The 27,618-nt window shown below is 51.2% G+C and overlaps 1 protein-coding gene across 1 annotated transcript; it reads right to left on the bottom strand.

Annotated features, from left to right (window-relative positions):
* Positions 1 to 4,106: 4,106 nt before the first annotated feature.
* LOC119282431 (ras-related protein Rab-2-A-like) lies at positions 4,107 to 7,582 on the bottom strand. Its single transcript, XM_037562664.1, has 6 exons — positions 7,461 to 7,582; positions 7,233 to 7,372; positions 5,273 to 5,355; positions 4,968 to 5,172; positions 4,813 to 4,881; positions 4,107 to 4,630 (listed from the first exon to the last, which is right to left on the bottom strand). The coding sequence occupies exons 1-5, from the start codon at positions 7,501 to 7,503 to the stop codon at positions 4,840 to 4,842; spliced, it is 513 nt and encodes a 170-aa protein (XP_037418561.1). The 5' UTR covers positions 7,504 to 7,582; the 3' UTR covers positions 4,107 to 4,630; positions 4,813 to 4,839.
* Between the last annotated feature and the right edge of the window lie 20,036 nt (positions 7,583 to 27,618).

Raw genomic sequence — 27,618 nt, 5'->3', positions numbered from 1 at the left:
CCAGTCTCAGAAAGAGCGATAAAATCTAATCGATGCTCCAAAGATGCCTCCGCGAGAAATCTTCTTTTAGCCAAGTCCTTCAGACCTCTGCTATTCCAAAAGATTCCTTTCATGGGTCATCATGAAATTTCTTGGCCGTACGGATCCTAGCACTCCTACGTACCGCGGAAACGGGATACACCTTCCACTTCCACTTACGTTTTGGTTTATCATTACCCACTATCCGGTCCTCAGAACCGGTCTCCGGTGGTTGATTCGCAAGAACTTCAACACTAACCTCCTCCTCATCCGACTCATTAGTGGCAGGATCAAGGTCTGCACACCAATTATCAAGCACTCTCACCCCCAATGCATTTATCTCAGCATCGTTCATAGGTTTCACTGCCGCTATGTTACGAATGGTTTCTAAGGCGCGCTCCGCCTCTAGATCAAGAAGATCATTAACCGAATTGCTAATTTCAGAATTAGTATTCCCTAACGAAACCCCTATTTGGTTTGCATTATTAATAATCTCCTCCGAAGAAAAATGCATAATAGAATTGGAAATGTTGACTGACATACCCGTAGTGACCTCAACGTCACGAAGCTTGGCCGCCCTCATAGCGCACCTCTGCTGCATGTCATCAACCTCAGGGATATCCTGGAGACGAGAGCTCATCCGTCTTCCCTCAGAGACCGGGTCCGGAATGCCACCAAAAGTAATAACCCCCTCACGAGTAGCTCCACTCGTAGGAAGCCACGCCGGGGGGCTCCCAGGCCGGATAGCGGGAGAAGGCTGTGCCTGGGCCTCCTGCCCGAACACTCCTTCCGCTCCAATCGTCACGCAAACGGGAGATACCATCCCAGTAGGTGAGGACGCGATATGGCCCGGGGCCACCTGCCCTGGGCTCCCGCGCGGCGTCACGGCTGAGAACACGGTATGGCCCAGGGCCACCTGCCCCGGGCTCCCGCGCGGCATCACGGTTGAGGATGCGGTATGGCCCGGGGCCACCTGCCCCGAGCTCCCGCGCGGCGTCCCGGCTGAGGACGCGGAATGTCCCGGGGCCACCTGCCTCGAGCTCCCGCGCGGTGTCACAGAAAGAGGCGCAGCGATCGGCGCCGATGAAAGGAGATGTGAGGCCGCCTGCCCCACACTGTCTCCCCCTCGGCTGACAATCTACGGCGTAGCCAGCTCCGACCGTGCCACGTGACCCTGAGCCTCCCTGATCAGAAGCGGAACGGTTGCAGCAACCTGCGCCGAGGAGGGAAGGTCCAAAGCCTCCTGCCCCGGACGGTGACCCCCACGGCCGGCCAGCGACGGTAACGAAGGTGCCGCAACGACCTCGCGCCCATCCGAGCTCCCAGGCAGAAAATCAAGCGCCGGAAGCGAACGCTCAAAATCATCCTCAGACTCCACCCTCTCGCTCCAAAGCCTGGGCGGGGCCGACGCTGGCTGGAAAGATCCGAACCTCAGCGTGTTGTTAGGTATCGATGGAGATGTGACCGGCTCTACCCCTGAACCAGTCTGTGGTTGCTGAGCACCTGATCCTGACCCGGATGTTCTCTCTCGATTATCCTCATCCGTCGGATCCTTTCGGGTCCCTGCATTATCATCTCCGTCATTAGTCTCCATATCATTATTACCATCGACATCCGCAAACAACTCAGCATCCTCAAACTCAATCTCCAGGGGGAACACCTCACCCCTGTACACCCAGTTTACCACGTCAGGGACAAACTCAATGTCCAGAATACCCACTCGTAGTCTGGCAACCCCATGGGTGCGGGTGAAAATCATGTCCACCTTCTCTGTCTTACCAACCAACGTACCCAAGCTGGCCACCACACGAGCATCAGAAAGAGCCTCAGACGGTGCCCCAGTAAAACGCAGCCACACCTGAGTTAGGGGCTTCCCCTTCGGCTCCACCTTCTTCCACTCTTGAAACTCCAGAATACAATTAGTTCCTGGTACCTTGCACATCCCAAAACTCAGCAACCGGCGTAAGTCCTCAACTGACGGTAGGTCGACTCTGAACACCCGCTCCTCGATGAGAACAAGCTCCCACAGAAAGTCTCCCGGTGCCAATTCCTGAAGTCTGTGCACAATCTGAGCCTCAGAAACCTCACCCTGTGTCACCTTCACAATCGCAGTAGTCAAGCTCTGCGGCTGAACCGGAGTCTCTCTCGCGGCCGGTGACTCAAAAAACATCAGATCAGCACAATATACTCCATATGCTATAAGTGCCGGAGCCTGGTCACGAAGAAGCGGGCAATCCCCCGAGGTGTGGGCCGGTTTACCACAAGTGTCACATAGCTCAGCCACACACTCAATAATGAAGTGACCTTTCTCACCACAGCGATAACAAAGCATTTTTTCTTTCCGACGTGCCCATTTAGAAGCCCTGTCCGACTTAGACCTGTTCTCCGGATCGGCCGAATCAGTCATGTCAACCTCCGCGGTGGCCAGGGCCGTGACTACCTCCATAGCCTCACCAGTCAAGGTCGTGGCCTGAACGGGATCAGCCTCGACCCCGCAAGCCTGCTGATCGACAGAATCCTGCGTCAGATGCTGTCTGCGGAAACCGCGGCCACCCCCTCGACCACGACGGCGACCACGGAAGCCACCCCTCTGCCGTGCGTCTGGTCCTGAAGCGCCCTCCACGAAGCCTCCCGATGGGCCCAGAAAAGGCATCTCAGCAGAGCCATCGCTCTGCCAGGCATAACCTCGACCACCTCCCATCGATGACGATCCACGGTGCTGACCCTCTCCATATGCATCATAACCATCATCCCCCCATTGCCCTCTGGGTGGTACGGAAGAGTCTGCATACCCAGTAGCTCTCGTCAACGCGGTGTTAGACCGTTGCTGTGGTGGTCTCGAAACGAAAATAGGCGGCGGCCGGCCGCCACCAGTCTGCCCAGCTGGTCTAGAGCCGTTGTGCACCGGGGGTTTTGGCACAACCGCCCCTCGCCCCGAAGCCCTCGGCGGAGGCGCACCCCGGCCCGCATTGGTTGCCGCAAGAGATGACCCGGGCCGTGACTCACCCGGCCCCAAGGCCTTAGCAGCTCCGGCCGGTGCACCATCACCTCACCCCGCATGCATAGGCAGAGATCCCGGACGAGGGGGCACAGCCCGGACGCCGGGCGGGACTGGCAGCGGCGCTCCACCACGACCAGCCCCTCGGCCCAAAGCCGCTCGCCCACCAACGGCCGCCGGTGGCATCCCACGTCCAGGCGGTGGCGCAGTCCCCCCACGGCCAGGCCCCCCGGCGGCGGTGGCACGAACCCCGGCAGCAATAGGGTTAGGCGCCCCAGCATCACGGCCAGAACCCCCGCCCGCCGCAGCTGGGTCTTGCGCCTGCGGGAGGACCGGCGGGGTTCCGCGCCCAGCCATATTCCCGAGTGGCGCGATTCGACGAGCACGGCCGCTCCCTGGCAGCAACGTACGATGCGACGACTTAGAGAGAAGAACCCTAGCCTTCCCCAGGCGACAGACGATCGACGTACGTAGGCATCATACCCCGATCTGTAAGCCAACCGCCGGCTGATCTAACTGGGCCTCATACCCAGTTGATACAGGCCCAAGAGCCCCCCTTGGCCCATCCAGCAGAGAGCTCGAGTCGCGGCCCAGGAGCGAATTCAAACGCTCCTGGCGGATCACGCGGATCTGGGTCTCCGTGACTGGCGGAAGCGCCGCGGCAGTCACGTCTGGCAGCTTTCGATCCCGAGTCCGGCGAGATGATTTTCGACGATGAACCAAAGTCCAGGACTCCGGCTTAATAAGATCAAAAACGGTTAAGTTAGGAAGACTGACCTTTGGCATGGGACCTTTCCACGGCCGGATCGCAGAGTTCGCCGTCCTCCGATGAACAATCCGGCGAACCACCTCGATGTTCTCTTCCGGAAGAAGACCCTGCCACGCCGGATCGTCAATCGGCACGATCCCAGGAACGATAGAGGCGACCTCCTCCTCCGAATACCCCGGCCTGAAAGCTTCACAAATCACATCGGAAGCCGTAGGCGAATATTCGTCGGTTGAGTCGCCGGCGTCGTCTCCCTCGTCCTCCTCCCCTTCAGCAGATCCGGCTAGGACCCAGAACTGCCCTCCGACCTGCCTCGCACCCGGCGCCAATGGCTGGGCCGCAACGATCGGCGCCGGCGGCGCGGGCGCCGCTCCAGTCGCCCCAGTAGCCCCAGTCGCCCTAGCCCTCATAGACAGCGCGATCTCACCTCCGATGACCGGCTTAGGCACTTTACTCTCTGAATCCGACGTAAGATCAACACATTCAATCGGTTCCTCCTCGAGCAAACTCTCCTGCACACAATCACGAACGGTAAAATGAAAATAATCATTTCCCAAGTAGGTTTTTTATTTTTGGTGGTTAAAAACTTTACATTAAAACCACCATAGGACATTAAAACACATTCTTTTTACTTTTACAGAAATACAATACAAACGTTGAGGCACTTGTCAGATACATTACCACTTACATGTGGTAAGCAACCCAAACTTGATAAAAACAAAAGTTACATGGAAGTTATTGTAGTAAAGTTTAATACTAGCACATAATACATATGCGTGTGCACATTTGCATATCATTCCATTAGCCGCAGTAGCTCTATGGAAAGCGCAAACTTCGAATCCGGTGACCTGCAAAAATGAAGGAAGGAAAACCAGTTCATGCTCAGGGCTGGAAACACTCTAATGAAAGCACCAAGATAACTGTTTTTATCTAACAAGGTTCAACAGGCAAACAGCCTGAAAGAAAAGGGCCTGGGTAGGGAAACATTAACTGAAGCCGAGCACTTGGGCCTCTTTGGCTAAAATTTCACCTAATTATATGGATCGAAGAGAGGATACTAAATTTTCTGGTATATTGCTCCAGCAGTCTGAAGGAAACCCTGCATTTCAAACAGCGTGAGAAAATGATCAACAGCAAAGAGGCCTTGGTTGCCCAGAGATGCACCAAGAATAAAAAAAACATTACCTCCACAACATTTTGTGCAGTTTTGGCAGATGCCTCCATGAATAGCAGACCATGGTCCTCTGCGAACCGCTTGCCTTCCTCATAGCTCACGGCACGGCTGTGAGATAGATCACATTTGTTCCCAATCAGCATTATTGTCATGCCAGGGTGCGAATATTGCCTTGCATCTTGCAGCCAGTTCGCGAGATGGTTAAAAGTCTCCCTCCTGAATGTGGTTAATTATCACACAATCACCAGGGTAGTTAAAGTTCAGGAAACGACGCACTTCATCCAATGGGGCATCTTTCATTGTGTCGGGCAAGTACCTGGTGATGTCATAAACCAAAAGTGCACCGACAGCCATGTAGTAGAGTGGTGTAGTCAGCGATCTGAATGCGTCTCGGCCTGGCTGTAATGTTAACACAGACAGCACAAGATGGATTATTTGTCTCGCGAACAGAACGTGTTCAAGGCATGAGGCCTACTAATACTACTCCCTCCGTCCCAAAATAAGTGTCTCAACTTTGTACTAACTTTGCACTTATTTTGGGAAGGAGGGAGTATATGGTAAAGAGAAACTCGTATAGGCCACAATTATCGATGGTGTACTGTGTCCCACAATTATCGCTTCCAATATAATCTCCATGCAATAGTTTTATATGCAGAGTACTATAATGGATGCATGGTCTAACAACCACATCACACCTCCCGGCCCCCGCGCCGCTCCTTCCCCGGGGCGACACGGGCGGCGGCCCCCCGTCCCCCGCAGCCTCCCCCTCTCCCCGACTCTCTCCTCCTCGCCGTCGCCGGTGGCCTCCGGCAGGCAAAGCCTGTGCGTAGCCGGCGGCGGCGGGGCGCGCTCTCTGGCTGCTGTCGCTCGGGAGAAGGGGATCTCGCGGGCGATAGGCAGCTGTCCGGCGCTCGGCCTCAGGGCAGCGTCCTGGCGCGCGGCGGAGGTGGTCTTCGGCGCACGGCGAGGCGTTTGGTCGTGGCGGTGGGCGCGCGGCCGCGGGCGCGGGCGCGGTCATTCGCGCTTGGGCGGTCCCGATCTTGGACCTCGCGGGCAGCGGCTGGCGCGGACGGGCGGCCAGCGTTCGGCTTGGCGTCGGCTGCGGCCAGAGGTTGGGGCGCCGGGGCGGCGGCCTCGGTCCGAGCTCCGGCCGTGACCTGGGAGTGGACGGCGCGCGTGGTTGGGCCGGCTCTCGGCTCTGGATGTGAGCGCCGGGCGCAGATCCTTGGCCGGGCGCGGCGGTGACTGCGCGCGGCGGGCGCGGTGGCTGGTGGGGCGCGACGGGCGTGGCATCTCCGGAGCTCGAGGTGTGCTGCGGTGCCTGCTCGTCTACCTTGCTGCTTCGCTGGAGCTGCTCCGATCTGGATCTGGCCTTGGTGGTTCTGATCTTGCTGCTGCTCCTTGCGATGCGATGGTTGCTGCGGTGGTGGTGGTCACTATGGTGTTGCGGTGGTGGACGGCGGCTACGGCCAGGGGGTGGTGCGTGCCTGGGCACGGTGGATCGTGGGATCCCGTGGCTAGGGTGAGGTCAGCCTCAGCAGGGGTGGTGATTGGTGGGCGGCGGTCGGTGGGGGTGGTGCTCTCCGGGAGAAATTCTTGCTCCGGTCTTCATCGGAGCCGGCGACGGCGGCGCCCGCAGGTGTCGTGATTTTTCTTGGAAGCGTCGCCATGGAGGTGCTCCTCCCCACGGCTTTGGCTCCGGAGGGAAACTTCAGATCTGCTGGATCGGGCGATGGAGGCGTCTTCGCGTCTTTCTCCTCCTTGGGGGCATCGTCTCGGAGCCGGCTACGACCGAGAGACTAGTGGATTGCGGCATCTTCGCCGTGGATGGTGGCATCTTCGCCGCGTGGTTTGCTGAGGCGGGGCGCTGGTTTCTGGTTGGCAACGATGATGGCGTCGAGAGGAGCTCGGGTCGCGGCTTGGACTTCGGTAGTCGGTTCTTCCCGGCGTGTCCGAGGTGCTCTTCCGGTTTGCGGAGGGCACGGTCGGCGCAAGTCCTGCATATCTTCCTTGTGAGGCTCGCCGTCAAAGTCGGAGCTGTCGGTTGCTTGCGTGTGTGGCCATTTGGTGGCATGTGCCGTCGGGGTTGTGTCCCATGTCGGTGGCCAGGATGGCCGGTGGTGCCCATGTCATGTGGGTTGGGTTGTATCGGTTTCAGCCCGGTTTTCCGTCAATTAACCGGGCAATTCTCTTCTTCTTAATCAATGAAAATGGCAAATATTTTGCCTCGTTTCAAAAAAAATATAATGGATGCATGAGAGAAGAGGAAAGTGTACCGTGTCCCAAATCAGGAGCTTGACGGGCTTGTTGTCGATGGTGATCATCCTGTCCCCGCGCTCGGTGTCGAGGTTGAGCTCAAGGACGGGGTGGAACTCCTTGTGGAGGAACTGCACCAGCAGGCATGTCTTGCCGACACCTGCAGTAGGTCGTCGGACCATCCAATCAGATCTCCCCGACAACGAGAGATACACGGACGGAACGAGCAGTAAGAGCAGGGGATTTACGTGAGTCGCCGATGAGGACGTACGTGAAATTGTAGAGCGACATCTCCGCCCCTGCCTCTGCCGCTCCTCCTGTTCTAAGATGACTCTTCGTGGGATTCGGCGCGACTCTGAAAAAGCCTTGGTGCGTGGGGCACTTTGATCATTTCCTCATTCTTTCAGTGTAGTAGGTGCTGCACTTGTTTATGGAAAAGGGGAACGCATGATTAGCTGAAGGAAAAAGAAATGTCGCTGGGTCTGTCTATTCTGATGAGGATGAGTTGACACTTGACAGCAACATTTCTGAAGAATTCAGCAGCAAGCAGTGTCCTGGGTTGCGTCAATTGCTGAAGTTTCAGTGTAGAAAAGAGCCCCAACGATACACTGATACTGCTGTCAAGAATAGCTACCAGCATATATACCTTCTTCGGTGAATGCAGTTCACAGTGTAAACCATGATTACGAAGCTTTCATTGATAATATCTGTCATGGTCGTTAATAAGCCAAGGGGAGAGCTATACGGATCCTAACCAACCAAAAAAAGCAACGAGATGGGTAAACCCAGTGAGGAGCTACCTGTCGACTGTTCAGACTTTAAACGAGGTCATAATATCTGCCTGTCATGGTTCCTTAATAAGGCAAATATGATGAAGTGGAATCAATTGTTCAGACTTGTTTTTTTAGACTATCAGGAGGGCGAAGGTGTTAAACAACGTGACAATGGTGTCAAGGTGGTTCGGCTAGGAGTCCTGGCTGCAACCGTAGATAGGCTAGATCTTTTATTCTTTCACTAGCACAAATGCCCGTGCATTGCAACGGGATAAAAATATCAGTTTTTATGAATGACGATTTCCTCGGTAAAGGAACTATGTCAAGGGACAACGGACGCTGATGACCAAAACATATGCATAATTGGAGGACCACGATGTAGAGCTTAGGACATGGGGTATGATTTGGAGTCATTAAACTGATTGACAATGTTTTTCTTGGAAAAACTTTTGATCTATTTATCAAATGTCATGTTAATATAAAGAACATCAGAAACATTAAAAATTACATCTATGGCATGTGTTACAACATGCTAAAAAAGTCATCACTCCAACACTCCTAATCCAATTATTATTTTTCTCAACAAAAAAGTATAGTCAAATGTCCCTAACATGGGGAAGAATTGTTCTTTCAAGCTGACCATCTTTACAAAACGTCTAACAAAATTATGTATTTTTTTGTGGGGGGATATATGCATTGTTCAACTTGCAGCCCATGCTTCGCTAATGACTAATGAGCCCAGGCACCCACTGAAAAATTGAAATTTCAGTAAGATTTGCTTGTATTTTGTGAAAAATATGCTTAAATTCTTTGAATTTCTATAGAATATGCCCCCACTCAATTAGTTTGCCCCCACCCCAATTACTTTCTAGGTCCGCCACTGCTAATGAGTAAATACGATAATGCTTTTGCAAAAAAGGAAGACCAGCAAATTGGCTTAAGAGAGAGAGAGAGAGAGAGAGAGAGAGAGAGAGAGAATTGATAAAAATGCAATATTGATGGCGTGCGTTTGTATCTTCTTGCTCGATGTTGTGATGATGCTTTATATATAAAGCGGGGGAAAACCCTTTTTCGTGAATGCAATATTGATTAGCGTATTTTATTGACCCACACACATATATGTTTAACGCACAAGTGCATGTTATAATCCCCAAGGTCCGGCGCTCTCTCAATATTATGATCAACATGCGTGCATCTTCGTTATTATTCATTCATTTCCAAATTAGCTTCTCAAATCCTTTCCTTCTTTATTTCTTTGGCTGCACGTTGACACGTCGGGTTGAAGTCGTCTATAGAGAGCCGGAAGTCAATTTTTACCCTTCACTTATTGATTTTCGAGATGACTCCTTGATACCCTGAAAAATGATAGACCTATAGAAGTTAGAAGGATTGGATGTAAAAAGGCGAGGTAGTACTATTTAATAGATTAGACCACATTACATTTCAGATCAAACATTCACCTAGGGTAGCACAATATTTACATCACCGTGAGGTTGCGAGTTCAATACCCAGCCCAAACGCTTTTTTTTCTGCTGCTTTTTACCCCCTATGTGAGCTCCCATGTATAGACATACAAACACACAAAGGCCCGGCTAGAAGCCCAGCCAAGCGACAAAGAAAATATAGAACGGAGCTGACTACGACGACGTACGAAAATTGTGTGACGTACCAAGAAACGGACCAAACGGACGATAATTACGGAAGTAAAAAGCGATCACCCTTTTAGAGCATCTTCAATAGATGGTCCAAATTTTGACGGTCCAAAACCGAAGATATAAATTTTGGACCGCCAAAAAGTACCTTTTGGAACTCCGAAAAAAGGCCAACTTCAACAGATGGTCCAAATTCATGGTCTAAAAAAGCAACTCCAATAGATGATCGAAATGCATTGTCCAAAACCGGCCAATAGCCGCCCGGCTGCTGGTCAGCCGCTGTCCAGGCACTGTACAGCCGCAAATATTTGAAAATAACATAAAAAAAATTCATGTCCGCAATATCAAATTATTACATAGTTCTTCAGATTCAGAAGATGCAATGCAATACAAATATAACATAGTTTTGCAATATACAACATAGTTTTGAACAAACAAATAATGAATTTATGCGGATCTTTCGCCATGCCATTTCCAATGCTCTTCCATCAAATCTTTCTGGAGTTGGTCATGCACATCGCTGTCTCTAATCTCGCTGTACACCTTCATGAAACGTCTGATGCGCTATTCTTTTCGCATGGGGTTAACAGGAATGCCCATCAAGTGATAGAAGTTGTAATCTAAATGTTTTCCACGCTCATTCTCAATGATCATGTTATGCATGATCACGCAAGCGGTCATGATGTACCAAAGGATCTTTTGATCCCAAAATCTAGATGGTCCTCGCACAATAGCAAATTGGGATTATAAAATCCCAAATGCCCTCTCAACATCTTTTCTAGCCGCCGCTTGTGCATTATGAAAGACAAGTTCTTTCTTACCTTCAGGTTTTGCAACCGGCTTGACGAATGTACTCCACCTCGGGTAGATCCCATCTGCAAGATAGTACACATAGTTGTAGGTGCGGCCATTTGCTTCGAAGGTCACCGGTGGTGCTTCTCCATTTGCTAAGTTGGCAAAGAGAGGTGACCGGTCCAGCACATTGATGTCATTGCAAGAACCGGGCATACCAAAATATGCATGCCAAATCCATGTTTCATAATCAACAACTGCCTCAAGAATGATAGTGGCATCCTTCCCACGACCCTTGAATTGTCCATGCCATGCTTTTGGAAAATTCTTCCATTTCCAATGCATGCAATCCACAGACCCGAGCATACCTGGAAACCATCGAGCTTTGTTCATCTCGAAAAGCCTCTGAGTGTCCTGAGCATTGGGTGCTCTCAAATACTATGGACCGGACACTTCTACCATAGTTATTGCAAATTGCTTGACATAGAAGATAGAAGTGCTCTCTGCCATCGCCAAGTTGTCATCAATGTAATCTGCCAGAACACCATATGTCATACTGCGCAAAGCGGCGGTGACCTTCTGCTCAATGCTATGGCCAAGCAACCCGGCACAGTTCCTTCTCTGCTCGAAGACTGGGCTATGCTGCTTCACTTCATTGCAAATGCGAAAGAACAAGTCTTTCGACATTCTGAAACGGCGTTGAAAGTAATTCTCCGGAAAAACAGGTGATGATGCAAAGTAGTTGCGCACCAACCGTTTGTGCGCATCAATCCGTTCTTTCCGAATGAATGCACGACCATAAACGGAACCACCGTGCTTCGGTTTCTTCCTCTTGTGCATGGCCACTAGCATAGCAATCTCCTCTTCTTCATGCAAATCAAATTCCTTGTCCGATGATGAATCATCCACGAAAGAGGAGTCAACCGAGCTCATCTACAATGCACACAACTACTGTCAAACATACTATCCAATCCCAAGTTAAATCATCAAATTTTATCATTTTTTTACCTTGGGGAATTCCGTCGAACACCTTGTGCGCGGTGGAAGAAGATGGCCGCCGGTTGGGTTGGCTGCTGCGGACGGCTAGGGTCAGCTCCGGACGGCGGCGGTGATAAGAAATGGGGTTGGAGGCCGGCCAAGAGGAGCTCGGCGGGCGGCGAAGACTAGTTCGACAGCCGAGCGGAGGGCAGCTGGGAGGCGGTCGTGCCGTGGATAGGCTCACGGCGGACGGGAGGAGGTCGGTGGCAGCCTAAGACCCGGCAGAGGCCTACCGCGGCAGCCGGACCGCCGGAGGGGCCGAATCCTGCGCCGGCTGCCACCCGATTTGGCGGCGTCCGGGCGGCGGCGGGGAGGCGATGGGGGTGACGGGGGCGGAGGGCTGCGGCGGCGGTGGGCGGCGGAGGGGATGTGGGGTGGTGGCGGCGCCGACAACGAGATTTTGGGCGGTCGCGGCGGCGGATTCCGGCCGGCTGTTCTTCGGGCGGGCGGACGGGCACGGGCGGGAACGGAAATGAAGTGGCGGTTGGTCGTTCACGGGCGGCGGCTGGTTTTGGACCAGATGCATCTCATGATGTATATTTGCATCGCGAGGTGTTGCATTTTACATCACGAGGAGGCCGCGGTCCAATTTTTTGCATACGGACTGTCTGTTGGAGCAGCGTTTTTTGCCCCAGATGGTCCAAAAGTTAGTTATTTTTACATTTGGACCATCTACTGGAGATGCTCTTAATAGTAGGTATAGATATCTCTGTAACAATATTCCTTTATCTAGCTTATCTCTTGTACTCCAAGTCTTGATCCCAATAACCATTGTACGCTATCAAGGAGTCGTGCCCCTGTCAATATAACATGCAACCGTCGCCCTGAGCTGGAGCCTAACTCTTCCATCACATCTAGGTTTTCCTCCTCCATCGAAACCTCCTGCCATGGCAAACCAACCTGTGGTTGGATGGTTAGAGGGACTGTGGTATTCCGAGCCCACCAGGGTTCAAGTATTGGTGCTCGCATTTATTCCTGGATTTATTTAAAGATTTCCGGCGATGCGCATTCAGTGGAAGGAGACGTTCCAGTCGACGACGAGGTGCCTACGGTGACTTTGTAAATTTCAAGATGATATGCCGGCTCAGTCTTTCGGAGGTGCTCATAGGGGTAGGGTGTGCATGTGTGCATTCATAGGAGTGAGTGTATGCGTGTGTATATGAGCGCTTGCGTCTGTACTGTGTTAAAAAAAAGAAACCTCCTGCCATGGCTTCCTCCAGCACCTCTGATACGTCTCCAACGTATCTATAATTTATGAAGCATTTATGCTATTTTATTATTTGTTTTGAATGATTACGGGCTTTATTATACACTTTTATATTACTTTTGGGACTAACCTATTAACCGGAGGCCCAACCCATATTGCTGTTTTATTGTCTGTTTTAGTATTTTGAAGAAAAGGAATATCAAACGGAGTCCAAACGGAATGAAACCTTCAGCAGCGTTATTTTTGGGAAGAATATCACCAAGGAGACTTGAAGTTCACGTCACAAGAGCCTCGAGGAGGCCACGAGATAGGAGGGCCCCCCCCTATAGGGCGCGCCCCCTGTCTCATGGGCCCCTCAAGCACCTCCCGACCGACTTCTTTCACCTATATAAGCCTACATACCCTAAAAACATCGAATATCAAGATAGGTCGGGAGTTCCGCCGCCGCAAGCCTCTGTAGCCACCAAAAATCTCTCGGGAGCCCTTCCCGGCACCCTGCGCTATCCATGACGAGGAGGGAGTAGTTCACCCTCGAGGCTGAGGGTATGTACCAGTAGCTATGTGTTTGATCTCTCTCTCTCTCTCTCTCTCTCTCTCTCTCTCTCTCTCTCTCGTGTTCTCTCTCGTGTTCCCTCTATGGCACGATCTTGATGTATCCCGAGCTTTGCTATTATAGTTGGATCTTATGATGTTTCTCCCCCTCTACTCTCTTGTGATGAATTGAGTTTTCCCTTTGAAGTGGATTGAGTCTTTTATGAGAACACTTGATGTATGTCTTGCCGTGCTTATCTGTGGTGACAATGGGTGTCGGTGTCAAAACTGGCGGATCTCAGGTAGGGGGTCCCGAACTGTGCGTCTAGGCGGATGGTAACAGGAGACAAGGGACACGATGTTTTTACCCAGGTTCGGGCCCTCTCGATGGAGGTAAAATCCTACTCCTGCTTGATTAATATTGATGATATGGGTAGTACAAGAGTAGATCTACCACGAGATCAGAGAGGCTAAACCCTAGAAGCTAGCCTATGGTATGATTGTTGTTCGTCCTACGGACTAAAACCTCTCCGGTTTATATAGACACCAGAGAGGGCTAGGGTTAAACAGAGTCGGTTACAATGGGAGGAGATCTACATATCATATCGCCAAGCTTGCCTTCGATGCCAAGGAAAGTCCTATCCGGACACGGGACGAAGTCTTCAATCTTGTATCTTCATAGTCCGGGAGTCCGGCCAAAGGTCATAGTCCGGCCATCCGGACACCCCCTAATCCAGGACTCCCTCAGTAGCCCCTGAACCAGGCTTCAATGACGACGAGTCCGGCGCGCAAATTGTCTTCGCGCATTGCAAGGCGAGTTCCTCCTCTAAATACTTCAGAGAAGATGTTGAACACGAGGATAGTGTCCGACTCTGCAAAATAGTTTCCACATACAACCGTAGAGAGAATAATATTCGCACAAATCTAATCTGCTTATGTATTCCGTAGCGTGACATCATGCCACAGCCAAGCCTTTATCCGAATCATTTTACTATCCCACCTCAGTGTGTTTAGCGAGGCGGCTTCCTTGGCACGTCTTGTCAAAGCAGAGATCGTGTCCCCTTATTCCGGGATTCTCATCAATACGGGTGTGGGTAACCCAACCGCGCCATTAATCGCGGCGCTTGGGAGATAAGCGAGTTTTACTAGGCTGGTGGGGGCACATAGTTTCGGCCGCCCATATAAGGGGATAAGAATCCACCCTTTCCGTCTACGCCTTCCTCCTCCTTCGCTTATCTATTCCCGCGCACTCGAGCTTCAGCGCCCAAGTCCGCACTTCCCACCTCAACCTTCTCCAATCATGTCCGGAGCGGGAGGCAAGTGGATGGCCTCCTCCGTTACGGAGGGGCAGATCAAGAAGCTGAGGAAAGCCGGATACTTGTCCAACGACATCGCGCACCGGCTCCCAGATGAGGGGCAGCTCATCCCCACCCCCAGGCCCCATGAGAGGGTCGTGTTTCTCCCCCATTTCCTCCGCGGACTGGGCTTTCCTCTTCACCCATTTGTCCGGGGGCTCATGTTCTACTATGGCCTGGATTTCCACAATCTCTTCCCGAACTTCATCCTCAACATCTCGGAGTTTATCGTCATGTGTTAGGTCTTCCTCCGCATCCAGCCCCACATCGGTTTATGGCTGAAGACCTTCAATGTCAAGCCGAAGGTTGTGGGCGGCCGACAAGCGGAGTGCGGAGGCGCCATGGTGGGCAAGATGGCCAACGTCACATGGCTCCAGGGCTCCTTTGTGGAAACCATCAAAGGGTGGCAATCGGGGTGGTTCTACATGTTGGGGAACGTAGTAATTTAAAAAAATTTCCTACGCACACGCAAGATCATGGTGATGCATAGCAACGAGAGGGGAGAGTGTTGTCTATGTACCCTCGTAGAACGAAGCGGAAGCGTTGATGCAACGTAGAGGAAGTAGTCGTACGACTTCCCGGTCCAACCGATCCAAGCACCGTTACTCCGGCACCTCCGAGTTCTTGACACACGTACAGCTCGATGACGCACCCCGGGCTCTGATCCAGCAGAGCTTCAGGGAGGAGTTCCGTCAGCACGACGGCGTGGTGACGATCTTGATGCTCAAACATCGCAGGGCTTCGCCTAAGCACCGCTACAATATGACCGAGGTGTAATATCATGGAGGGGGGCACCGCACACGGCTAAGGAACGATCACGAAGATCAACTTGTGTGTCCATGGGGTGCCCCTGCCCCCGTATATAAAGGAGTGGAGGAGGGGAGGGCCGGCCCTCTCTATGGCGCGCCCTAGGGGAGTCCTACTCCCGCCGGGAGTAGGATTCCCCTTTTCCTAGTCCAACTAGGAACCCTTCCATGTAGTTGGAGTAGGAGAGAAGGAAAGGGAAGAGAGAAGGAGAAGGAAGGAAGGGTGCGCCCCCCTCCCTAGTCCAATTCGGACTAGTCCAAGGGGAGGGGTGCGGCCACCCTTTTGGCCCTTTCTCTCCTTTCCCGTATGGCCCAAAGAGGCCCAATACGAATTCCCGTAACTCTCCGGTACTCCGAAAAATACCCGAATCACTCGGAACCTTTCCGAACTCTGTCGTAGATTTGTCACGGCAGATGTCCTAGCGAAAGGACTTAGTCGTGGAGCCATCGCTACGAGTTTACTTGAAGGGGTTAAAGCGGACACAAAGACACGAGGGGGTTATACTAGTTCGGCCCCTTCGATGAAGGTAAAAGCCTACGTCTAGTTGTGATGGAATTGATGTGGTCTCGATGGCTAGGGAGCAAACAAGCTTCGCCTAGACTCGAGTTGTTGTCGTTGTCTCTCCTGAACCGCCGCCGGGTCGTCCCCTTATATACACGGGTGACGCTCGTCGGTCCATAGAGTTCCAACCGGTTCATATTCGTATCCCGGTTGGTATCTCTCTATTCCTAACTTACAATACAAGTTATACATCAGGTCGGTTTACGGCTACAGATTCTAAACCGACTATAGGCCTTAGGCCTTCACCTGCTTATACCACTATGAAGTTAACCCGGCCCAAGTAGGCCGGTTTACGCCTAGTGGCAATATCCGCAACATTAGGCCCCAGATTGATTTGAACTGGTTCATGTCAATCCTTCACAAAATCTTGTATCTTGGACATCTTCTGGTAATTGGTAAACCGCCATGTTGTCATCATTTCTGGTTGTTGTAAACCGGCATGACGTCATCATGAAATTTGTCATTTATAACGCCCTCTTTTAACGGAAGCTCCTGGATCCGCGCGCTTGACCTAACTCTGTTGCCTTATAAATAAGACCGAAGGGTCATCTCCTTTCTTTTCCCCTCATCTCTTCTTCTTCGTCTTCCTCGCGTCGCCAGCCTCGGAGCTCCACCGCCACCATCGACCTCTGCTTCGTCTTGGGCCGCTGCATCAACCTGAGCGCACCAGAGCACTGCGGTATCGTTCCGCAACTGTCCAAGCTCCGAGCTTTTATGGCCAACGGCTTAACGGGAATAGATCTTGCATGTTGTTGGATATCATGGAGCATACTGCCTCTGAGCCGGCGCTCCAATTTGATGTGCAAGTATACAGATAGTGTCGATGACCCACTCCGACACACTAAAATCCAACTCCCTGATGACGAAGTCACCGAATCTGTGAAAAAGATGCTGAATGAACCGGAGCACCTCTGTGCTCAAACCGGTCTGCCTCCTTACTGCACCACCAACAAACCGCCAGCGGTAATATTTTAATTGCTCTATTGTTGAACCGGTTACTGCTTTATATGTTTAACATTTAATTACTGCTGATCCAGGGCGATAATCCGTTTTGGAGCAAGAAACTTCCTCAAGACAAAACGGAGAAGGCAGGACGTCCAACCCGGCCCAAGACCAAGGTTATCAAGAAACCAGCTCATAAGAGAAAAACCACTGCTTCATCAGACCCAGCCATTGATGATGATGTGGGTAATCCGGATCTTGAGGTAGAACTTGATTCACTTGGCTTGCTTTTTACACGCCTTATTGATGATGATGCTTGTCAGGATGACGCTGAAGCCAGCAATGCGGGTTTCGTTGAGGTAACCATTCTCTCTTCCGATTCAGAAATCTTGCCTTTGCCAAAATTTCGCCGGGCAAACCGGAAAGTTAAATTTTCTCATCCTCTTGCTTATCTGGATTCCCAATTTCTTATGAAGACCCAGCAACACGAAGCTCGCCGCACAACCCGGCACAGTGGCCAGGTAGTTACCTCTGCCGGTTTACCAAACAGTCCGGTTCGAAAACGCCGCTCCGAGGTCTCCGACCTTTTTATTGATTTAAATCGTAAAGCGGGTTTCTTCCGTCAACCTCTTAATCCATCCGACTCCGATTATCAGGTCACTTCTCATTCATCGTCTGGTGAATCGTCAGCTACTCAGCTACCACCTTTGAAAACAGTTGCTGGGTAAGTTAAACTGAACATATGCTTCCAGTATACCGCATAATGGCTTATGCTTTTCCTTGACTTTTTGTTTTTCTTTCAGGGCTAAACCGAAACCAAGCAAGAAGGCCTGCCTGGATAAAGCGGCTGAAGAAGATGTGGCCCCAGGACATGGCCAAGCGCCGGATCATGAAATGTTTACTTCTGAAGATATCCCCAATGATCCTCCTTTGCAAGACGACGTTATTCCCGAAGAAGGGCTTGTTAATACTCCAGCCTCTACCGATCCGCCTGCCAGCTCCATCCAGATTGAGAAATCCCACACTCCTGCTGACCAAACGGCCGCACCAACACAAACTGGCGAGTCCAAAGATGATGATGTTGTGATTACCGGTGTGGGCCGCTCTGAACCCGGGAATCCTGTCACCCTTACCAAGCATACCATCAAAGAGGATTTTTCCGCTTTGAACAAAGGAAAATGGGATGTTGAACTAGAGACATATGCTGCTCTGAGTGCCCAAGATCTTCACTCCGGCTATTTAAACCGGCTTTACACTAGCCGTGACTGTGAAGCTGGCCTTGTCAAAATGATGAGGGATAAATTTGAGATAACTTACTTCTTTCCTTGCTGCCATTACCTCCATCCTCCTAGCCCCCAAGGGCCGGTTTGTAACGTTGGTCAAACCGGGACTTGATCCTGAACATTCTTGAAACCGATCGGTATAGTCCGCAAGAACCGGTCTAACTTAGCATAAGTAAACCGGGGCTCCAATAGAGAACTGTCCTTAGAACATAACTTGATCAAATAGCCATTAGCCCCCAAGTGCCAAGTTGAATACTTGTATTGAGCTTGGGACTTTGTAATCGAGTAATATATAAAAATTGAAGGTGCATTAGCCCCCAAGTGTCAGGCATATAACTTTGTTATGTGGTTGATACTTTAACTCCTTGGATCGCCTATGCAAAGCTTAAACGCTGTCTGTGTGCAGGCTGAGGTGAAAATCAAGGAGGACCGAGTTGCCGATTTGCAGGAAGCCTTGAAAACCCAGCAGGCTGAAACAGATAAGGCAAAGCAAGAATTAACCAGCGCTTTGAGCACTGCTGAACGGCTGAAAGAAGGCTTCAAGAAAGAGCGGGCTGACTGGGCCACTGAGAAGGCCGGTTTAACCAAAAGAGCGGAAAATGCTGAAGCTGCCCTTAAACCGGTGGTGGATGAACTGACGGCCGTACAGCGGCAAATACACTCCATGACTGCTGCAATCTTTGGTAAGCTCCTTGTAATTTCTGTGATAATTTGAACCTGCTGTAGCGTAAATCCGGTTTGAGACCATTCCAATCTTGTTGTAGGCACATGTATTGGGCACTTAGGAAATGATGTGCGGAAGAAATTGAAAGCTGCCTACACCTTGGTGGAACAATTATATACTGGAGCCCAACGGATCATCACCACAGCTTCTCACAACAACCCGGCACCCTCTTTAATCCAGGACACTCTTAGCAAGTTGTCAATGCTTCCAACCCGGATTGAGGAGCTGAAAAATTCCGCTGCCCGAACCGGAGCCATCAATGCCTTAATCCGGGCAAAGGCATGGGTGCCAGATTTTGATCCTATGGAAGCAGCTCAAGGCTATCCCAGCCTGAAAGAAGATGGCTCTGAATTCAACGAAGAGGATTTAAGGGCAATAAACCGTGCAGTGCGCCCTCTGGCTTGCCAGCTAGCTGAAGAGGCAGATTTGACGCATTATCAAGCGCAATATAACGAGCAAAACAAGCGAGTGCCTGCCCCAACTGTTGAAGCGGAGAATCCGATCCCTCCAATCCGTAAGCACACTTATGCCCCTGATATTGAACCGTCTTCCCTGATCCATGAAGAGGTTGTTTTCCAAGCTTTAATGGGAATCGAATGGACCACTGTTGATTTCCAGCCAATGGGTAGAGACGAGGAAGCTGAAGCGGCGGAGGATGAGGAGCAGGCTTGAACCAGAAGCCGGTTTGGAGAGCTGTTTGTAATACCTTCCTAAAAGAACAATGATCTTATTTGGGTACCGTGCTGCCCTGTAATAGGATAGTTAATGCTTCTAACTGGAATATGCCTTCGTGCATAAGTACTGAAGCTTTCGTTTGAAGAACTCCAATTCATATTTCCTGCAATCAGAAAAATTTGAACTTCGGTGGCGGTTATACCGCCAGCCGGTTTATGATCCTGATATGTGTATCAGTAATATAACAAATATATGATACATAAATACCTGCCATGTTTGGGTATAAAGCTGGCTTAGCCAAGCCTGAAGCGGCGGTTTTATAAACCATTACCGTCGAAAGAAAAAAGGTGGGAGAAAATAGCTCCCGTATAAATCATACTGAATCAATACGAGCCCCCTTGTTACTCCATGATGTTAACAGGAAAAAGGTAAACCGGAAATACTCCTCCGGATTAAAGGGGAATCAAACCCATCGGCTGAATCGGAAAAAAGGTGTTTGTCGACATAAAAGAAATCCGACGAAAGCAAAGAGAAAACAAACCATGAAAATAACATGGAAGCAAAGGCAATGATAAAAAACCATTTGCAAAAATATGCTATACTGAGCTTTTCAGATGGTATTACCATGGTCGGACAGGATCAAGGCCCCCAATAGGAGTGACAATGATTCAAGTCAGCCAGGTCCCCAAATGATTCGTGGCATATATGCCAGATCAAGAGGCGTGGCAATGGTTCGGGTTCGACCATGCCCCCAAGTGATTTTGTGGCCTTAGGCCGACCAAGAGGCGTGACTGGTTCAGACTTGACCATGTCCCCAAATGATCTGGTGGCTGTCACCTATCAAAGGGTGTCGCGTTGGTTCGGACACGACCAAGGCCCCCAGTGATATATAAAAAACAAATGTCAAGGGGTAAACCGGAGGTCGCTTTAAACAGAACCACTCCGTGTAACCTCGCATGATGAGAAAGACAGAGACCCCGCTTTAGCTGAGGCTCCGGTTTGATATATCAAAGATAATATATACATTGTCATGATATGTACATAGATAGAGCCGATGGCTCAAGTATAGTAAGGCCGAAGATGAGCTATATTCCACGGCCTGTTGGTCTCCTCCTCTGATGTACGTGAGTCTTTATGCCCTCGAATATCAATCAGATAGTACGACCCGTTGTGCAAATTCTTGCTGACCATGAAAGGTCCCTCCCAAGGTGGGGATAACTTGTGCATATCCGTTTGATCTTGGATGAGTCGAAGCACCAAATCTCCTTCTTGAAAAGTTCTGGATCTAACCCGGCGACTGTGATAGCGACGAAGATCTTGCTGGTAAATCGCCGAACGGGCAGCCGCTATATCACGCTCCTCGTCCAATAGGTCCAAAGCGTCTTGCCGTGCTGTCTCGTTGTTTGCTTCAACATAAGCTGCCACACGAGGCGAATCGTGCCGGATGTCACTAGGGAGAACTGCCTCTGCTCCATAGACCATGAAAAATGGCGTGTATCCTGTGGACCGGTTTGGCGTAGTATTGATACTCCATAATACAGATGGTAGCTCTTCAACCCAACATCCTGGTGTTCTTTGCAATGGGACCATAAGCCGGGGTTTGATGCCTCGCAAGATTTCCTGATTAGCTCGTTCTGCCTGTCCATTGGACTGGGGGTGTGCCACTGACGACACGTGAAGTCGGATGTGCTCATGTTCACAGAACTCCTTCATAGCGCCCTTGGATAAATTGGTACCATTGTCAGTAATGATACTGTGTGGAAAACCAAACCGGAAAATCACCTTCTTGATGAACTGCACCGCTGTTGCTGCATCACACTTGCTGACAGGCTCCGCTTCAACCCACTTGGTAAATTTGTCAACTGCCACCAAAAGGTGGGTTTTCTTATCCTTGGATCTTTTAAAAGGCCCAACCATATCCAACCCCCAAGTTGCAAACGGCCATGTTATTGGGATCATCCTCAATTCTTGATCTGGCACATGAGCACGCCTTGAAAATTTCTGACATCCATCACACCGTTTAACCAAGTCCTCCGCGTCAGCATGCGATGTCAACTAGTAGAACCCGTGACGAAACGCCTTTGCCACCAGAGACTTTGAACCGGCTTGGTGTCCACAATCCCCTTCATGGATTTCTCTTAAGATTTCACAGCCTTCCTCAGGAGAAACACAACGTTGAAACGCCCCTGATACACTGCAATGATGTAATTCACCATTGACAATCATCGTAGACTTGGATTGCCGGACTATCTGCCTGGCCAGAATCTCATCCTCTGGTAACTCCCCCCGGTTCATGTACGCAAGATAAGGAACTGTCCAATCCGGAATAACATGCAGGGCTGCCACCAAATGAGCCTCCGGATCAGGAATAGCCAAATCCGCCTCACCTGGGAGCTTGACTGACGGGTTGTGCAACACGTCCAAAAAGACGTTAGGCGGGACCGGTTTACGCTGAGAGCCCAACCGGCTTAAAGCATCCGCCGCTTCATTCTTCCGACGGTCCACATGATCCACTTGATAACCCTTGAAACAACCTGCAATATTATCCACTTCCCGACGATATGCAGCCATGAGCGGCTCCTTAGAATCCCAAGTGCCAGACACCTGTTGAGCCACTAGGTCCGAGTCACCAAAGCACTTAACTCGGCTTAAATTCATCTCTTTAGCCATCCGGAGACCATGGAGCTTCGTACTCAGCTGCATTATTAGTACAAGGGAACATTAAGCGGAGAACATAACAAAACTTATCACCTCGTGGGGAAGTTAATACGACTCCAGCCCCCGAGCCTTCCAATTGCCTGGATCCGTCAAAATGAATAGTCCAATATGTGTGATCCGGCTTCTCCTCTGGTGCCTGTAACTCCGTCCAGTCATTGGTGAAATCAACAAGTGCTTGAGACTTCACTGCCGTCCGAGGCACGTACTTCAGTCTGTGTGGCCCAAGCTCTATAGCCCACTTGGCAATCCGGCCAGTCGCCTCCCAGTTCTGTATAATATCCCCAAGGGAGCTGAACTGACCACTGTGATGGGGTGCCCTTGAAAATATTGCTTCAACTTCTGACTGGCCATAAAAACACCATAGACCAGCTTCTGCCAATGCGGATATCTTTGCTTGGATTCAATAAGCACCTCGCTGATATAATAAACCGGCCGCTGAACCGGATATTCCTTGCCTGCCTCTTTGCGTTCCACCACAATAGCCACGCTAACTGCCCGAGCATTGGCCGCTACGTATAATAACAACGGCTCCTTGTCGACCGGAGCTGCAAGAACAGGCGGATTGGCTAACTGCCGCTTCAGGTCCTCAAATGCTTCATTAGCAGCCGGACTCCAAATGAAATGGTCTGTCTTCCTCAGCATTTGGTACAAAGGAATGGCCTTCTCTCCGAGGCGGCTGATAAACCGGCTTAGTGCGGCAATTCGGCCCGCCAAACGCTGAACATCATTGATGCACTTCGGTTTAGCTAGGGCGGTGATAGCTGTAATCTTCTCCGATTAGCCTCAATTCCTCTATTAGACACCAGAAAACCTAGTAACTTGCCTGCCGGAACACCAAAGACACACTTGGCCGGATTAAGCATCATCTTGTAAACCCGCAAGTTGTCAAAGGTTTCCTTCAAGTCATCCACCAGCGTCTCCTTCTGCCTTGATTTTACTACAATATCATCCACATAAGCGTGCACATTGCGGCCGATCTGTTTATGCAGGCAATTCTGTACACACCGTTGATAGGTGGCTTGGGCACTCTTAAGTCCGAAGGGCATAGATACATAGCAGAAGGCTCCAAAGGGAGTAATGAACGCTGTTTTCTCCTGGTCCTTAACCGCCATTTTGATCTGATGATATCCAGAGTATGCATCCAAAAAACTCAAACGCTCACAACCCGCCGTGGCATCAATGATCTGGTCAATACGGGGGAGGGCAAAAGGATCTGCCGGACAGGCTTTGTTAAGATCTGTGTAATCCACACACATACGCCAAGTGCCGTTTTTCTTAAGAACCAGCACCGGATTAGCAAGCCACTCTGGATGGAACACCTCAATAATAAAACCAGCTGCTAAAAGCCTGGCCACTTCCTCTCCAATGGCTTTGCGTCTTTCTTCTTTAAACCGGCGGAGGAACTGTTTCACCGGTTTATACTTAGGATCCACATTAAGAGTGTGCTCAGCGAGTTCCCTCGGTACACCTGGCATGTCAGACGGCTTCCATGCAAAAATGTCCCGATTCTCACGGATGAACTCGATGAGCGCGCTTTCCTATTTGGGATCCAGGTTGGCACTGATAGTGAACTGCTTGGACGAATCGCCGGGCACGAAGTCAACAAGCTTGGTCTCAGCTGCCGATTTGAACTTCAGATCTGAATCATGCTTTGTAGTTGGCTTCTTTAAAGGGGTCATATCCGCCGGATCAACATTGTCCTTATAATACTTCAACTCCTCCGTGGCACAGACTGACTCTGCGTAAGCCGCATCACCTTCCTCACATTCCAAAGCGACCCTACGGCTCCCATGAACCGTTATGGTCCCCTTGTAACCCGGCATCTTGAGCTGCAAGTAGATATAACAAGGCCGCGCCATGAACTTGGCGTAAGCCGGCCGGCCAAACAAGGCGTGATACGGGCTCCGGATCTTCACCACCTCAAATGTTAGTTTTTCCGACCGGGAGTCGTGCTCGTCCCCAAAGGCCACATCCAGGGCTATCTTACCAACAGGATATGCAGATTTGCCAGGCACCACACCATGGAACACCGTATTCGACGGTCTGAGATCTTTGTTTGTTAAACCCATGTGGCGGAATGTCTCATAGTACAATATGTTAATACTGCTTCCTCCATCCATGAGTACCTTGGTGAATTTATAACCCCCCACCTGAGGGTCTACCACTAATGCTAGCTGGCCCGGATTATCAACCCGGGGCGGGTGATCCTCTCTGCTCCATACGATAGGCTGCTCCGACCAGCGCAAGTAACGTGGTAAGGCCGGTTCAACAGAATTCACCGCTCGCCTGTGGAGTTTTCGGTCGCGTTTATCCAAACTAGTTGTGAAAACATGATATTGCCCATTGTTCAACTGTTTTGGCTGGCTCTGATAACCCAACTGCTGCTGCTGCTGCTGGCTGTTCTGATTATTCTGGTGATTGTGACCGCCCTGATTGCGACCTGAACCGAAAGCTCCATCGTGATCCGGCCCGTGGAAACCGGATCCTGAACCGCCACCTGATCCGTGATCATACCGGAAAGCATTAGAGTTTTTGAACTCCTGCATGATATAACAATCTTTCCAAAGATGGTTAGCCGGCGCCTCCTTCGTCCCGTGCTTCGGGCAAGGCTGATTCAACAAATAGTTCAAACGGCTTGCGTTAGGATTGGGAGCCCCATTACGATTTGCCGCTTTACCTCTGTGCCGCTGCCCCCTGTCCTGTGCATTAGCGTTGGCCACAAAGTCCACTCTGCCATCCGCCTTGCGCTTGCCTCTGTTTCCATGACCCGCTAGTTTGTACTGCTGCTGTTTGGAGTTGCTATTCTTCTTTCCCTTCCCTGCTTCATCATCATCAGGCTCGGGATCCTTGGTACTGTCCGAATCGGCATACTTCACTAAAGCGGCCATGAGGATTCCCATGTCATTACAGAACCGCTTCAGGCGTCCCAACTTCAATTTTAGAGGCTCAAACCGGCAGTTGCCTTCCAGAGTTAAGATCGCAGAGTCAGCATTAATCATGTCAGACGAGTGAAAAATTTCCGAAACGCGGCGCACCCAACGGGTCGTTGATTCTCCTTCCTCCTGGACACAAGCCGCCAGGTCTACTATGGACTTGGGCTGCTTACATGTATCCTTAAAATTTTGTATAAACCGGGCCCGCAACTGGGCCCATGAGCTGATAGAATTGGGTGGTAGGCTCTTTAACCAAGTACGAGCCGTGCCCTCAAGCATCATGGTGAAGTATTTTGCACATGCGGCCCCATCCACGTCCAGCATTTCCATGGCCATCTCATAACTCTCTACCCATGCTTCAGGGGGTAAATCAGCGGTGTAATTCGGCACCTTGCGTGGACCCTTGAAATCTTTGGGCAGGCGCACATTGCGTCAAGCGGGGATTAAACAAGGCACTCCCAGAGCGGATGCGACTCCTGGTCCGGCAAAGGTGGTAGGGCGAACCGGTGTAAGTTGATCCGCATCATCCTGCGCTGCTAACTCGGCTTCCCTCCGTGCCCGGGCCCGGTCCACCACATCCTGAGCCTCGCGAACACCGCCTGCCGGGCTATTGCCATGTGCTGCTTCACGGCCTCGCGCATTGCTCGATATAGCCGGTTCATCCATGCGCCTGCTATAGCTCCGGCTTGGACGGGGCGTAGAGTGAATCCGATCATGGCTGTACGAGTATGCTTCCTGCTGAATCAGCGCGGTCCGGAGAAGCTCCTTAACCCGGCGTGTCTCTATCGCTTGCGGAGAGTCCCCTTCAACTTGGATAGCCTCTAATCGCGCGGCAGCTGCAACAAGGTTGTCCATAGGATTAGAATAATGACCTGGGGGCGTCTGGACCGGAGGAAAATTCACAATGTTCTGCTGAGGAGGTTCCATCAGGCGAGGTTGGACCGTCCCCCCTGGTCCTGGTGCCTCAATCGGGTTTGTCTCCGGGTACTGCGGCGGATTACTGGGTCCAGCTCCTGGAGTGTGAAAGAGATTTCGGGGGTCAAACCCTACCGGCAGGCGTGATCTGTGCTTCCGCTTCAAAACCTCCTGTGATGCGTTCTGGTCAAGCATGAGTTTATAGGCCTAGGCGTCCAAAGCGGCCCGCTCTGCAGCCATCCTGTCTTTTTCTGCTGCCAGATCCGCTTTGGCTTGCACGATCTTCTCTCTCACCTTCGCAATTTCTGCATTATGGGCCTCCTGATCCGCCGGATTGTCCTCTGCCATAAGCGCGGCTAGTGCATCAAACAGATCAGATAGAACTTGAGCCGGCGGGCGCACAAGGCCTCCTGACCCTGCTGCTACTGCCGCTGCTGATCCGGAGAGCATTGCTGCGGCGGTCGAAGAGTGATTCGCCGCCTGTGTGCTGGCCATGAATATTCCAACCCGGTTGACCTGGCCCGGGGGGTCCGGAATACTGTCGCCATCGGAACAGCCCCTAATCTGGTCGTCTTGCAATTGGTACAGCGATTCAGTCTCTCTGGTCGAGGATTCGTCATCGGAATAGAAGACGGTCTCGCTACCGTGTTCTGATTCGTCCTCATGCTCTCCTTTGTGCACGACTCCAACGAAGACACGCTTCACGGCCGGTTTGGCCCAGGTAGATCTCGCACGCTGAGCCGTCTCGATGAGGTCGGTGCAGATGTCCGGCTCAGGCCCAGGCTCACCGATCTTGCCAATGAAAACGTGTATGCCGCCGAAGGGGACCCGATACCCGTACTCAATCAAATCGGCCTCGGGACCCCATCCTGCATTGTCGATGTAGATCTTGCCACGACGACTCTTGGTCATCTGGCCCACAGCATAGCCTTCGAGTCCTTTGAGCTTGCCCTCCAAGATCGTCAAACCATCATGCGATAGCCCCACGGTGGGCGCCAACTGTCGTGGATTTGTCACGGCAGATGTCCTAGCGAAAGGACTTAGTCGTGGAGCCATCGCTACGAGTTTACTTGAAGGGGTTAAAGCGGACACAAAGACACGAGGGGGTTATACTAGTTCGGCCCCTTCGATGAAGGTAAAAGCCTACGTCTAGTTGTGATGGAATTGATGTGGTCTCGATGGCTAGGGAGCAAACAAGCTTCGCCTAGACTCGAGTTGTTGTCGTTGTCTCTCCTGAACCGCCGCCGGGTCGTCCCCTTATATACACGGGTGACGCCCGTCGGTCCATAGAGTCCCAACCGGTTCATATTCGTATCCCGGTTGGTATCTCTCTATTCCTAACTTACAATACAAGTTATACATCAGGTCGGTTTACGGCTACAAATTCTGAACCGACTATAGGCCTTGGGCCTTCACCTGCTTATACCACTATGAAGTTAACCCGGCCCAAGTAGGCCGGTTTACACCTAGTGGCAATATCCCCAACAAACTCCGAATATA

The sequence above is a fragment of the Triticum dicoccoides genome, chromosome 3B (genome assembly GCF_002162155.2).
Source record: "Triticum dicoccoides isolate Atlit2015 ecotype Zavitan chromosome 3B, WEW_v2.0, whole genome shotgun sequence".
NCBI lineage: Eukaryota > Viridiplantae > Streptophyta > Magnoliopsida > Poales > Poaceae > Triticum > Triticum dicoccoides.
The sequence above is the reverse complement of the archived record's forward strand: the minus strand, read 5'-3'. Positions and strand labels throughout refer to the sequence as shown.